General features: G+C 24.8%; 1 protein-coding gene and 1 long non-coding RNA gene across 2 annotated transcripts in view; one reads left to right on the forward strand and one right to left on the reverse strand.

Moving 5' to 3' along the window:
* Positions 1–15,804, forward strand: part of LOC145945592 (uncharacterized) — a 290,305-nt gene that overhangs the window by 208,968 nt on the left and 65,533 nt on the right. The gene's annotated exons all lie outside the window — the stretch shown is intronic.
* On the reverse strand, positions 6,968–14,522 carry LOC145945533 (aminopeptidase N-like). The gene is made up of 10 exons (XM_083054591.1): positions 14,188–14,522; positions 11,861–12,334; positions 10,990–11,173; positions 10,369–10,522; positions 10,099–10,180; positions 9,367–9,740; positions 8,630–8,925; positions 8,166–8,395; positions 7,165–7,477; positions 6,968–7,024 (listed from the first exon to the last, which is right to left on the reverse strand). The coding sequence occupies exons 1-10, from the start codon at positions 14,520–14,522 to the stop codon at positions 6,968–6,970; spliced, it is 2,499 nt and encodes an 832-aa protein (XP_082910717.1).

Consider the following 15,804-nt stretch of genomic DNA (forward strand, 5'->3'; position numbering starts at 1 on the left):
CGTTTTCATATTGACAAGAAAATATCGATGATTACCACTTTAATTAAAAACGACTTTTTTGTGAGATAATTTTTGTCTGAAATTATAACTAATTATTTAGCAATACGAAGTTTTGCATCAAAATAAATTATCTTAGGAGCAGAGGCATATTCAAGATTTTATTTCGGGACCTGGAACTTTGTAGACGAGCGATTACATAAAAATAAAAATTTATATTTAACAATGAATTTCAACTTATTGGATAATGTATGAAATAAGTACATTATTTTACATTTTTTCTATCTTTTTACTGAATTTTTATTCTACTGTAATGTGAGAAGAATTAAAAATTTTGTTCTAATGATACGGAATCAGTAATGCAAAATTCAACTTTTTACAAGTAAAGTAAAATCAATGTGGCTTTCATATGAGAAACACAATTTAATTACCTTTTTACGCAGTACAAAAGTTTTATAGTAAAAACACATCTATTTAAACATCGTATTCATATTTTGAAACACAATACTTTTTTAAAAAAGATTTTTTTTTTCTTCAACATAAAACATTTTTTTCACAATTCTATTAATGTACATAAATAGAGATGTTTATACAATGAATTTTTAGAAATTGTGGACTTGTACATAATTATTTAATTTCTTAAAAAAAAATAATAGCTTTTTTTTAATTTAATCAGTATCATTTAGTTCTTAAAGCCCTAAACAATTTTAATTTTGAAATTTAATGTGTGTTTGTAGTTAAATTAGTAACTCACACAATTTGATTAATTTTTTTATTTTATATTATCTTGATTTTTTCCTATTTTCTATAATTATCTTATTAAAACGCGCATAGTAAATAATATACCTAATTATAAATAAAAAATAATTTCGAGGTGTGAATTTTATTTTTCTTTATCTTCTTGTATTTTACCTTCCTCTTTAGAAAAAATAAATGAAAATCACTAATGGTAATTAATATACATATACATATTTTATTCATTTATACATTCTGATTTTACTTTATTTATCTTTCTCCATGATTAAAAAATTGTAATGTGAAAAAGGAGTTAATATTATTGCACAATGTCATACATACATGTAGAAAAATTTTTTAGAAAATACGAAATAAACATATATGTAAAATTATATATTTTGGCATGTTGAAATTATAATTACATTAAAGTTCGTTATTAAAATTTTCGTTATTTTACAAGAAAAATAAACCATTAATATATAATATTATAAAGATATTAATAATAAAATACTAATTATTGTAAACATTAATATAAAATAGTATTGCTAATATTAATATTAACTATTACGTTGACTGTACTAAGTAAATATTAATAATAAATCAAATATTAATGTTTATATCCTATTTGTATATTAAATTTTCTATCTTATATTTATATTATTTAATTTCATATCTTATATTTATATTATATTATTTAACATATCTTTATATTAATATTTAATAGAGTATTATAAGTATAATTAATATACATAATATCATATACACATACATATACATATATGTGTATAATAAGCATTACGTAAATATTATTAATGTTTATATAAACAATAAAATTGAATAATATATAAAAACTAATTCAACATTAAATACATTTTAACACATTCACAATATAATACAATATAATTAGAAATAATCATGAAATTAATTGAAGTCAAGTGCTCACGTAAGAAACAGGTAATTTATAAATAAATAATAAATATATAAAACATTAAAATTTGTAAAAAATTATTTTAAATATTTATGATATATTATTGGACGTTTAATAAAAATGAGTGCTTTACTGTATTTATATTATATACGTATTGAGCTTCTCGATTCTCTCATTCGAACAAACGGTGAAAAAATTGCATCTGATCGTCCATTTTATGAGAACGTGTTATTAACTTGTAGTGAATACAATATTTTAAATATGAGGGTCTTATATTTTTTCCCGCAAATTCACGTATCTAAAATATATATTATTTTAATTTTGATTGTTTTATCAATCAGAAATTTTGTTATTAATTATCACAAAAAACGAGTTTTTAAATAGTTAGCATAAATTATATTGATATACAAGATATCTCCGAAAGAAACAGAAAAATACGTACATCATTTACAATATATGATATATAATACATTGTGATAAAAAATAAGTAATTATAACAAAAATTTTATAATAAAAAAAGTATAAAATTTACCTCGCCAAATAATTGTTTGCCAGTATACGCATTATTAATAAGCACATTTAATATCACTTCTATACTGACTCGACTATAAAAAAATTATATATATAGATATATATTTAAATATACATAATAAATCCTCACTATTATGTGCTATATATTCATGTAGAATGGAAGTTATTACCTGTGTTTTAAATATGTATAATTTTTCAGTATTTCTTTAAGTACTGGAGTGTTCTTAGCATGTCTCGCGAGAGTAGAAAGAAACATATTAGTAGTTAAAGTATAAACTTTACGCTCATTTTCTCGAGCAGGCATCTTATGATCATTATCTCTTAACATTACATTTTCAAATTCTGGTATTACAAACCGGAGATAATTAACGATAATGTTAGGATTTTCAGAACAACCAAGGTATTCTAACATTTTATAATCGGAGTTTTCTCTGTACATACTAGATGCCATCAAATATACAGTGTACCATGTACTATCGTTCGCTGTCTTTAAACTGTAGAGTATAAAATCCGCATTCCAAGTTATTTTCCGGCAACGATTGTTCGGCAAAATCAAGAACGACAATATTCTTATTATGACTATATAAATGCTTAGGTACATAGATTATTCCACTGTCAGACGACTCTAAATTTACTTTTGTTATATTCATATATTCTGATATTAGTAAAGTTATGTATCGTGTTGCACAATTGACATAAACAGTAATATTGGATTCTCCATGAGACACGTAACCTGGCATCAGCGATATCTTCAAATAATAATGATGCGGTACCAGACGATTCAACGGACAAAATTCAGTCTCATCATGCCATATATTCCTTGCATTTACATCGACAGAAAAAGCCATTGTCTCTCTCATTACAAGGATATATAATAAAATATTCAATGACAATTTTAGGAACATCTTGCCAAGTCTCGTTTTAGACATCTGCAAAAACATCTCCTTGCTAAGAGTAAGTAAAATAGAAAATGGAAGCAAAGAACAAGTTAATACAAAAAATGCAAAACTGATCGATCAGTCGGAAAAGAAAAACGTATTAAAAAAAATTACAGAAATTTAAATGAAGTATTTTTATATAATTTAAATTATATATTTTTTTATTACACACAATATATGATCAAAATAAACATAAAGTGAGAATTGTGCGCAATTGTAACCATTTAGTTTCGAGAAAAGAATTTTTCTCAAAATTTACACAATACTATCCGCGTTTTGTTTTTAATCTAATCTTTAATGCCCTAAGAAAGATAAATTGTTAAACTCAATTGTTTTTTAATCATACTTGTAACTCACACAATATGATTTATTTTAACATAATATTATTGATGATATTAACTTTTTCCTACTTCTTATAATTATCTTAAACGTTTTTAATACACATATACAAACAGTTTTAATTATTATATTTTTAGGGCTTGTTTTCTGAATTTCTGATTCGCGCACGCGCGCGTTTACTTAATACTTTGGATAATTAAAATAGAACCAAGAAAGTACAAATAATCCATTTTGCTAAATATTATTTCATTAACTAGGTTTGATGATAGCAATATTTGTATTTTTATAAAACTGAATTTTTTTAAAGTTTGTATAATTTTATAGCTGTTTTTAATTTGATGATCAAGTTTAATCCCAATTTTATGCAATGCTTGATTAATTTACTGTCCATATTTTAAAACATCAATCAATTATATTACATACATTTAATTTAAGAACATAAAGGGATATTGAAAATATAAAATATATATATGTTGAAAAATTAATATAATACTAATACTGACAAATTAATATAATAATAATAAGTAAAAAAACTGATAAATTAATATATAAAAAAATAAATAAATAAATACTAATAAATAAATAAATAAAAAAACTGATAAATTAATATAATAAATGTAACTAATAAATGGAATACAAAAATAAGAAAAAAGTTGGTATGAACATAGGTTTAGAAGTACATTAATTTTGAGATAACGGCCATTTTTATGAAATTAAAATTTCAAATTCCTTTACATTCAAATTTTTTTTCAAAATTGAAAGAAGAAATTGTTTTTATAAGTTTTGCAACATATAATTAACATAATTATAACATACGTATCAACTTTTTTTTGTTTTTGGATCTCCAATCACTTTCTGAGCGATTGACTACACTTTTGGAACATCCTAATAATGTATAAATTTGATTTAAAGATCCTATATCATAAAGCTTTTATAAATACTGCATTTCGAAATATGTAATATACATTTAGGCATAAAATATGTAAAAAGTAATTCCATCTAATAATTGGATTTCGTACACGTTGGAATTTATAATGCTTGTTACCAATAAGTTATACTAATCACCAGGTTTATATGTTATTTACTTTGAAGAAACAAATAATACACATGTTGATGTTAATCTTATTTCAAATTTTGTCGATATATGTTTCATCAGTAATTCAAACAAAATAATGCAAACTTTTCATTTTTACTTATCATTGTATAAACATTTCTCTAAGAAGGTAAATTAATATCCATTGCGTTTATATTTTTTTATATTTATTATACATATATAATTTAATATATATGAGAAAATATTGATTTTAAATATCTATTCGAGAAAAATATATCAAACAAAGCTTAATCTATTTTTAATTTTTAATTTATTATGTATTAAAATGATCAAAAAATAAAAATATGCTGTTACAATTGACATCTAAATCTGTTTTCATGTTTTCATGTTATATGCAAAAAATAAAGATAAGTATTGAAATTTAAAAAAAAACATTTACTTAAATATTGCACAAAATATCTTTTAGAAATTGAGAACTCTAAGATAGCGAATTCTTTATTTATTTTTATATGATTATATGTAAAAGAAATATCTACATGTTTTGTATTTGACTTACCTTAATCTATTTTTGTAGAATCACGAGCCGAATCACTTTAGCCAAAAATGTATCCCTTAATTCTGATGTTATCACTTCGAAAGACCACCGAAAACTGACGACGTTTGCGGTATGATAACATATGAAATACATAATCTTATGTATCAAGTAGCTTCTCAAGGTTGTACGTAATATAATCGTCTCATTCGATCGTTACTAGATCGATAAAAGTCAATACATAATTAAAAAGTTTTCAAGAATCACTTTGTGTCTATATATTACATATAAAATAATTTTCAAGAAATTTAATTAAGAAAATTGTATGTTATATACAAACAGAATTATATTTTTTATTTTTGTCCGATTTTCATAAAAAATTATTTCTTTCCTTGTTACAACTTATTAGATAATGTATGAAACAAGTACAGCATTTTACATTTTATCTACTTTTTTACTGGATTTTTATTCTACTGTAATATGAGAGGAATTAAAAATTCTGTTCTAATGATACGGAATCAGTAATGCAAAATTCAACTTTTTACAAAGTAAAGGAAAATTGATGTGGCTTTCATATGAGAAACACACAATTTAATTACTTCTTTACGCAATACAAAGTTTTATAGTAAAAACATATTTATTTAAACATCGTATTATATTTTGAAACAATATTTCTTAAAGAAAGTTTTTTTTATCTTTAATAAAATCTTTAATAAAAATAATATTTTTAAAATTTTATTAATGTACAAAAATAGATGTTTTTACAATAACTTTTTAGAAATTGTTAGAAATTGTGCGCTGTACGCAATTATTTAATTTCTTTAAAAGAAGTAATAGTTTTTTTTAAACTTACGCAGTACCATCTAGTTCTTAATGCCCTAAAAAATTTTAATTTTGAAATTCAAAGTGTATTCAATACTTATTATAATCAATAATTATTATAAACATTAATATAAAATAGCAATATTAATATTAATATTAACTATTACATTAAATGTACTAAGTAAATATTAATAATATGTCAAATGTTAATGTTTATATCCTATATGTATATTTATATCTTATATTTATTTAATATATTTCTATATTAATAATGAAGAGAGAGTTATAAGTATAATCAATATACATAAAATTATACGTGTGTGTGTGAATGTATGTAATAAACATTACATAAATATAATTAATGTTATATAAAAAATGAAACTGAATAATATATAAGAGCTAATTCAACATTAAATACATTTAAATACATTCACAATATAATACAATATAATTAGAAATAATCAAGAAAATAATTGAAATAAAAGTAACAAGTAATTTATAAATAAGAAATATATAAAACATTATAAATATGTAACAAATTATTTTAATTATTTATACTGCATTGTTGGACATTTAATAAAAAATGGGTGCTTTACTGTTGCAGTTGTTGATGTACGTGTTACAGTTGCACCCATATCAATTCAAGTAGAGCTTATTAGTAGTAAAGCGTATTGAGCTTCTCACTTTAAACTCTTATTCGAACAAACTGTAAAAGAATTGCAACTGGCCGATTATTTTATGAGAACGTGTTCTTAACTTCTGCTGAATATAAAATTGGAAATATGAGAATCCCATATTTTGTTTCGCGAATTCACGTATCTAAAATAAATATTATTTTAATTTTGATTGTCTTATCAATTAGAAATTTTGTAATTAATTATCATAAAAACCGAGTTTTTCAAATGGTTAGCATAAATTATATTGATATAGAAGAGATCTCATTGTTAGAAAGAAACAGAAAAATACGTACATTATTTACAATATACGATACGTAATACATTGTGATAAAAAAATAAGCATTATAAAAAATAAGTATTATAAAAAGAATTTTATAAAAAATAAATATAAAATTTACCTCGCTAAATAATTGTTTACCAGAGTACGCATTGTTGATAAGCACATTTAATGCCACCTCTATACTGACTCGACTATAAAAAAATTATATATATAGATATATATTTAAATATACATAATAAATCCTCACGATAATGTGCTATATATTTTTATAAAATAAAAGTTATTACCTGTGTTTTAAAAATTCATAATACTTTAATATCTCTTTAAGTACTGGAGTGTTCTTAGCATGTCTCGCAAGAGTAAAAAGAAACATATTAGCAGTTAAAGTGTAAACTTTACGCTCATTTTCTTGCGCAAGCATCTCATGATCTCTTAACATTTGCTTTTCAAATTCCGGTATTACGTGCCACAGATAATTAACGATAATGTTAGGATTTTCAGAGCAACCAAGATATTCCAACATTTTACAATGAAATTTTTCTTTGTACGTATTTAATGCCATCAAATATACAGTGTACCATGCACTAACGTTCGCTGTCTTTAAACCATTACAATATGTCCATTCCTCCCACCCAGGCAAAATTCTACGACAAACAAACAAAAATATTCTAATTTTTGACATATTTATTATTGATATTTAATATAGCTTCTTTATATTAATAAAAATATCCAGGAAAAATGTTCATATATAAGTAAATATAAATATAATATAGGTACATAATACTTATATATATAAAATATATATATCCGCAAATGTTTCCTTTCTTTTTTATAATCTCTATTCTATTTATATGTATACTGAAACAATAATAAAAAGAATAATGGAAAAATAATTATAAGAATTATTTTTTGTATTGTATTTTTTGAAGAAACTAAAATACACACGCTGTCAAAAAAAAAAATTTATTAAGAAATCTAAAAAAAGATTCCAATGCCTATATATACATATATATATATATATATATATATACATATAAGGGCAATTTTTTCTCTTATTTTTTCAAAATTTATTTCATGTAAAAAAAAATCTTTGTACAGATCATTCTTATAATTGCTTTTCATTTATTTCTGTTTATACGAACAGAAATTATTAGAGAAACAAGAAACACATTTTATATAATAATATACATATATAATAATATACTATAATAATATACATACATTTGATTTTTATAGCAGCATTTTGTTTAATGTAATATATCTAATATACGCGCAAGGGGATATAAAAAAGTGTATCTACACAAAAATAATTAAGATTGTAAGAAAACTTACTTATTTCTATTGCGGTTCCCTATATACAATTCCAATTTATTATTAGCCACTTCTATGCACAAGCCAATATTGATAACACATCCCCATTTTGTGAGATCCTGTTTTAAATATTTACTAAAATCGTCTTCGACGGGTTTCATTTGATCATATATATTCTCGTATTTATATATGAATGTATATATATGCTCTTTTCTATGTTCAAACAACCCTTTTATTTTTACTAATACTTCCTACAATTTAAAAAACATATTTTTCTATTCGGTTATTGAATTATATATAAAATCAAATATATGTGTGAAAAAATACGCATTCTTATTCGCCAAATTATTTAATTTCAGTAAGTGATTAAAATAAACTCCGAATTTTAATAAATGCACTTAAATTTCTAATGTAATAAATTGTTACTTTATACCTCTAATATCTATTACGATTTTGTCGATAAACTTTACAACATGTGACAATACCTGAAGTACGGGGGGAAGATCCATGTCAGGTACTTTTATAATTGCAAAAATGTTCGACAAGTATTCAAAAGCTTTGATCATAGGGTACCATGCTATATAATCTTTCTCTCTTTTCGGTAAATAACTTGCAAGATCCCAGAATATAGAGAAATTCAGTCTTTTCTCCATCGCAAGATGAAACGCGTCATCGATAATTTGCGCTCGATTGAGAACATGTATATTTGTATAATTTTCAGAATTTAAATAACGTACAATTCTTCGCCAATTCTCGGGATCATAGTTGACACGATAATATCCTATTATTTAACAAATAAATTTTATCGACTTTTTCACTTATTCCTTCGATTTTTTCATATACATATTATATGTCTTTGAATGAATATAATAAAAAATATTTCGATATATATATATGTATATTATTTTCTTATATTTTAAGCATGTAAAGCTGTATTAAATAAATTTAATAACATATGTATACATATGTATATTATATTGAAAAATGAAAATTTTTTATCAAAGGAGAAGAATAATTTTTGAGGTATTTTAAAAATGTGCTAAAGCCATCTGAAATAGTGTTTTATCGAAATATATTTTTATTGAAAAATGTCATCTAAGAATTTTCAGCATGTGCTTTTTCGCCTCTGACGTCACAATCTAACATGGCCGCGGCGAAGACCCTTAATAAAAATACTAACTAAAATGTCTACTAATAAGAATACTTATGTGATGATATTTACCAGTTTGTTGTATATTGACAATAAACCATTGATCTCCATTTTTAATGGGTATTTTCGGCTCGGGATTTGACTCCGTTAAACAATAATCAATGGTTGGCCAACTTATGTTGAAATTAATGTTTGTTTCCGTAGTATAGGTGACGGGTATAAAAAAGGGTTTTGGGAGTTGACCGAATGTTTTGTCTATCGATATTTTCATGTGAGATCTATAATAATCCCGTATCGCATTTAACACAGGACAAAACTTCTGTTCAGTCCAAATATCCATCATTTGTGTTACGTTTAGTTTGTAGTTCTTAATTTTTGATTTACCTATGGCGGTCTGCATAATATTCCATAAATCATGGGGAGTTGTCGAATTTAAGTAAGTCAACCTGTAAAATTTAACATTGTAGAAATAAAAACTATGTACAATATATTTGATTCACACTCAGAAAATTTAAAATCATAATTATTTATTTTAATTATGAATTGATCTTGTCTGTTTTTATTAACTACTTTGTCGACAGATTTAACTTTTTATTAGCGTTCACTAATTTTTTATTTTTCAAATTTTTATTACATAGGTAAGATTGAATATTCATTGGATATACTTTTATGAACTTAACGTATATTTTTTTATGTTGTCTAGAAAAGATTTACATTTTTACTTTTCTTTCGTACATACTTTTCTGTTTGTGTACATTTTTTTGTGGTACATAATTATTATATTACAATATATTTGTCACTTACTTCATGTTTAGATATGTGTTGATACTCATCCAAAATATATTATTGGGAATTACACTTTCTAACATGCGCCATACATTGGGTCCTATTATAGCAATAAATAATTAAAATAAGAAACAAATAAATGTAAAATTAAAATTTTTTATTTTTTTTTAGATATTTATGATTAGCCATTTCACTATTGTTGAATTGTATTATTTATAATTTTTTTTATAAAATAATATAATATACATTTTATAGTAATCAAATTATAATTCAGATATGCATACACACCTATAATATGATGACGAATAGTAGACTCAATTTTAAATGTTAAATCACTTGCAAATTCTTCATAAATATCGGGAGGAAAATGAATGTCTAGATGACAAGATTCATGTCGATCTTGGATTATGAACAAGTCTATTATCCGAGAGTTTGGAAAGGCCTAAAAACAGAAAAAGAAGCTTGCATTAACAATACGCATTGATATATATATGGAATTACTTGTTATTTCTAAAGAAAGCTTTTATATTTTATATAATATAATATTACATAATTTTATAGCATTTGACAATAAAGTATTTGACATATAAAAAATATTATTAAACTTATATATAAAAAATAAACTTGCAAGTTTTTTCTAAATTATAATACAAAATTTAAACATAGATAGTTGCTATATAAATAATCTAGAATGTCTCTTTTTAAATTATTAAAATATTGTAAATTGTAAGAAAGTGAAAAAATGAATATTTAATATTTTTCGGCATTTCTTCTATTCTTAACGAATAAAGGGAAGACAATTTCAAATCTTTTCATGTTGTCACAATATCGACAAAAAATGTCTTATAATTAGCATTAGAAAATTTATAATAATAATTTATAATTAATTTATAATAATAATAATATAACCTTATCAACGATATGCGTTTCGACGAACTTAATGAAGCCCTCATTTAACCATCGGTGAGAACAACAACAAGGATTGAAGAGATTACCAAACCACTGATATATTATATCATGAATTATTAAGCGCATTGTTATAGTTTTAAACGCAGCAGGATGTAATTCTTCATCGTAGATAATATATCTTTCACTGAAAAACAAAAGAAAATTAATTTTTTGTCACAATGTATTTTTATGCATTATGTTAATTATATCTAATTATTTTATATAACTTTATGTGCACTTTCTCTTTCTCAAAAATATAATAAGCGGATATTTTATTTTCCAATATTCTTTATAATTTTTCTTTGATAGGATAAAATAAAGCTCTTAACAATTCTTTGATTAATACAAAAAAAACATAGATATCAAACTCATACAATAAGTTCAATAATAAAGATATAAATATATATCCTTAATGACATTAAAACTTAAAGTTGTATATAGTAAGTCAATTAATTTGAAATTGATTTTTTGAATTTTTGATTTGATATAATAACGAAAAAGTTTATGAATAAATAAATGTGACTATTACGTGATAAATATGAATGTAAGTTATTCTATAATTTTATTATACGTCTGTTACTGTCAATTATTAAAATCACTTATGGAAATTACTTTAAGCATTAATGTATATTTCTAAACTATAAAATTCTTTCTAAATGTTAAAATAATCGGAAAATGTTGTTATATAAATCTCTCTTTAATCAAGCTTCTATTTAATTCTAACAATAATCGTATAAAAATGCGAGTTCGAATTTTTTAATCTTGAAAAGCTGGAAATAGAATATATTTTAATGAGTTATAATTATGATTATTTCTTAAATGTATGTATTACTTGTACAATAGCAGTCCCCAAGTCTGCCTGATTTTGTCTCCAAAATTCGGAATAACGACATAATCTACTTTAGGGCCTCTCTTTAAAATCTTCCAATTGTCTTCTAAATACATGGTTACATTTCCGACAACATGTTGCGTAAATTTAATGTGAGGTATCAAGTGCGATCTACACCACGTCTTTATCATTCTTTTCGCAGCATTAAGGTCGTATCTGAAGGGATCTGAAGATATCATATTAGACGTCATCAGAATTAACGTTACATCGTTTGCATACATCGGAAGGGTCGTGAGGAAATGCGTAAGCATCATGTTATTAGTCAGAAATTGATGCTTCTTTCTCGGCATATTTGATAAAAGTTTGTATCTATTATCATGTTCTACTGAGATGTTAAAGGTGGCAGTTAATTTTGGCTCGCCCAAACATGGAAACAGTTGTAGGGTTCTTCTGGGCTGGAACAATGTTGCGACGAACCTAATACATTTTAATGACAAATTTTTAGCAATTGTTGGTACAGAAATATTAAGGCTCCTGATTTCTCGCCGACCATGTTGAAATTGTGACGTCAGAGGCGAGAAAACACACACTAAAAATTCTTAGATGTCATTGCGAAATAAAAAGATATTTCGATGAAACCGCACTTTGGATGGCTGTAACACACTCTTAAGATACGTCGAAAACTATTCTTTTCCCTTTATAATCAATCAATAGCTGTAAAATGATTGTAACATAAGGCCCAGTTCGTCTGGTTTTTGCGCATGCGCAGTCATTCCGCATGACAAAATCTGATATCACAATTATTTTACGGTTGTTTATCGACTGTCAAGGAAAGAGAATAATTTTCGAGGTATTTTAAGAGTGTGCTAAGGCCATCTGAAGTAGTGTTTCATCGAAATATCTTTTCATTTAAAAATGGCATCTAAGAATTTTCAGCGTGTGCTTTCTCGTCTCTGACGTCACAATCTAACATGGCCGCGGCGAGGACCCAAAAGCCTTAAAGATCGCAGAATGCCATTTATAAACGAGTTTGAGAAGTATAATGTTTCATAGCATTTGTTTTGTTATCCTATTATTAAGAGATAGTATGCTAAATTGTATCCCCTAAGATAAATATTAAAATTATCAAAGAATTGACAAAATTTTTATATTAATTTAAATTAATAGTTCTTTGTCAAAAATATACGCTAAACATTAACACAAATTTATCATTGTTTTATATTGTAAATTAGAAATTTAAAAAAGGTAGTATTTGGTACTATTTACAACACCGGTTTGCTAAATTGTACCCATAAATTTATAAATCGTAACTCTAACAATAAAATTAAAAAATTGTGACAAAAATAAAGTTTTTTTTCTAAAATATAAATAAGCATTATCTCAATTATAAATATAAAATTTAATATTTTTTTCAAATTCCCATTTAAATAAGGAAGGAATTAAAAAAAAAAAATAATAATAATGCCTAAGTAAATAAATAAGTTTACTGAATCGTACTATATCATCTATTATATGTGTATGTGTATATATTAGGTGTACAAATTAATTCTCGGCCTTTTTTAATGAAAATTAACGTTTATTTAAACAAACTTAGAATAAACTTTAATCAATAAAGTAATCTCCGGCGGCATCTACACATTTTTGCCATCTTTTGGGTAGGTGACGAATCCCCTCTTGATAAAAGAACGCCGGTTTAGAGTCAATAAAGTCAGCAATGCATTTTTCGACCTCTTCGAGCGTTTTAAAGTGGGAATCTGCCAAATAGTGTTGGAGGGACCGGAACAAGTGAAAATCTGACAGGGCTAGGTCCGGTGAATACGCCGGATGTGGCAAAATTTCCCAGCCCAACAAATCAAGCGTGTCCTTAGTCGCTTTAGCCGTGTGTGGCCTCGCGTTATCGTGCAGCAGAATGACCGGCCTTCGTCCATTGCCCGTAAAAAATCTTTTGCGCTCGATTTCGTCACTTAAACGCAAAAGTTGAATTTTGTAACGCTCAGCAGTAACAGTTTTACCCGGTTTTTTTAAATTGAAATGCAAAGAGCAAACAATGCCTAATGTGTTGTTTATTAGACGCCATCATGTTTACTGTGCTTATGTTGAATTATTTGAAGTTATGTCAATTATATATATCGGTTTTATAGTGTATGATGTTGGTACTATACAGCCCTGAAGTTGGCTGCAAAAACTTTCCTCTTAAATAAATGTTACAGCTGATTTAATATTAGGGCCGAGAATTAATTTGTACACCTAATATATATTTTTTTTTTATTTATATATACCTTTATATATATAAAAGCTTATTTTTTTAATATAACTTATTATACACTTACTCTTTCTTATCCTCTTTCTCGTCTATGTACCAAGTTTGCAAAGGCTCGTCCATGTCATGTATAGAGTTTGAAAAATCGACATATAGAGTATAAGATCCGCATTCCAAGTTATTTTCAGGCAACGATTGTTCGGCAAAATCAAGAACGACAGTATCCTTATTATGGCTATATGAAAGCTTTGGTACATAGATTATACCACTGTCGGAGGACTCCAAATTTACTTTTGTTACATTCATATATTTTGATATAAGTAAAGTTATGTTGCGTGTTGCACAATTAATAAAAACAGTAATACTAGATTCTCCATAGGACACGTATCCTGGTATCAGTGACATCTTCAAGTTATATCGAAGCGGTATCACACAGTTCAACGAACGATATTTAAACTCTCTACGCCATATTTCCCTCACATTTACATCGATAGAAAAAGCCATTGTCATTACAAGGATATATAATAAAGTATTCAATGATAATTTTAGGAACATCGTGCCAAGTCTCATTTTTTAGATATCTGCAAAAACGTTTCCTTGCTAAGAGTAAGTAAAACAGAAAACGAAAGCAAAGAACAAGTTAATGCAAGAAAAAGAAATGCAAAATTGTCGATTCCAGTGAAAAAAGGAAAATATATTAAAGAGAAAAATTATTAAAGAAAATTACAAAAATTTAAAAAAAGGTACACAACCTATTTAAATAGTTGTTCATTGTTGTTTTACAAATCTGGAGGTGATTAAAGACCCAAAACAAGAAAAAAATTAGTGTAAACATAGGAATTGCATTGATTTTCGGATAATGTTATTTTTATGTTAAAATTTCAATTTTCTTTACTTTCGAGTTTTTTTGTCAAAATTGAAAGAAGGGACTTCTTTCTCTAGTTTTTATAAGTTTTGTAACATAATTATACAAAATATAGTCAATAATAAAAGTTGCAGACAGCTTTAACACTCTAGAACGTGAAGGTACATCTCTTAATTTGTTTGTGTATGTGTTTATTTTATTTATTACATTTATATATTAAATTAATGAATTTCCAGAACTATGTTCATACCAATTTTTTTGTCCTTGTTTTTGGGTCCCTAATCATCTCACGAGCGATTGACCTTTTGGATAATTTTGTATAAAACAAGTTTGATTGAGAGATACATACATCATAAAGCTTTTATAAATATTAAATTCAGAAATATATGCTATATATTTAAGCATAAAATATGTATAAAATAATTTCTTCTAATAATTGAACTTCGTACGTTCGAATTCATAATGCTTGTAATATGTTATTATTATCACGTTTATATGTCACTTGTCAAATCATATTCGTATACTGTGATAATAAAAATATTGATATTAAGCTTATTTCAATTTTTGTCTATATATGTTTCACCGGCTAATCAAACTAAACAAAATAATGCATAGAAACTTTTCATTTTTACTTATTATTGTATAAACATTTCTTTAAGAAACTAATATCCATTTATATCTTTTTATATTTATTACACATTTAATATAACATATGAGAAAATATTGATTCTAGATATCTATTCGGGAAAAAATATGTATCAAACAAGACTTAATCTGTCTTTAATTTTTAATTTATTACGTATTAAAATTTATTACGTATTA

Source organism: Prenolepis imparis, unplaced genomic scaffold (assembly GCF_030444845.1).
Source record: "Prenolepis imparis isolate NDT839.2.m4 unplaced genomic scaffold, iyPreImpa1.0 SCAF_14, whole genome shotgun sequence".
NCBI classification, from domain to species: domain Eukaryota; kingdom Metazoa; phylum Arthropoda; class Insecta; order Hymenoptera; family Formicidae; genus Prenolepis; species Prenolepis imparis.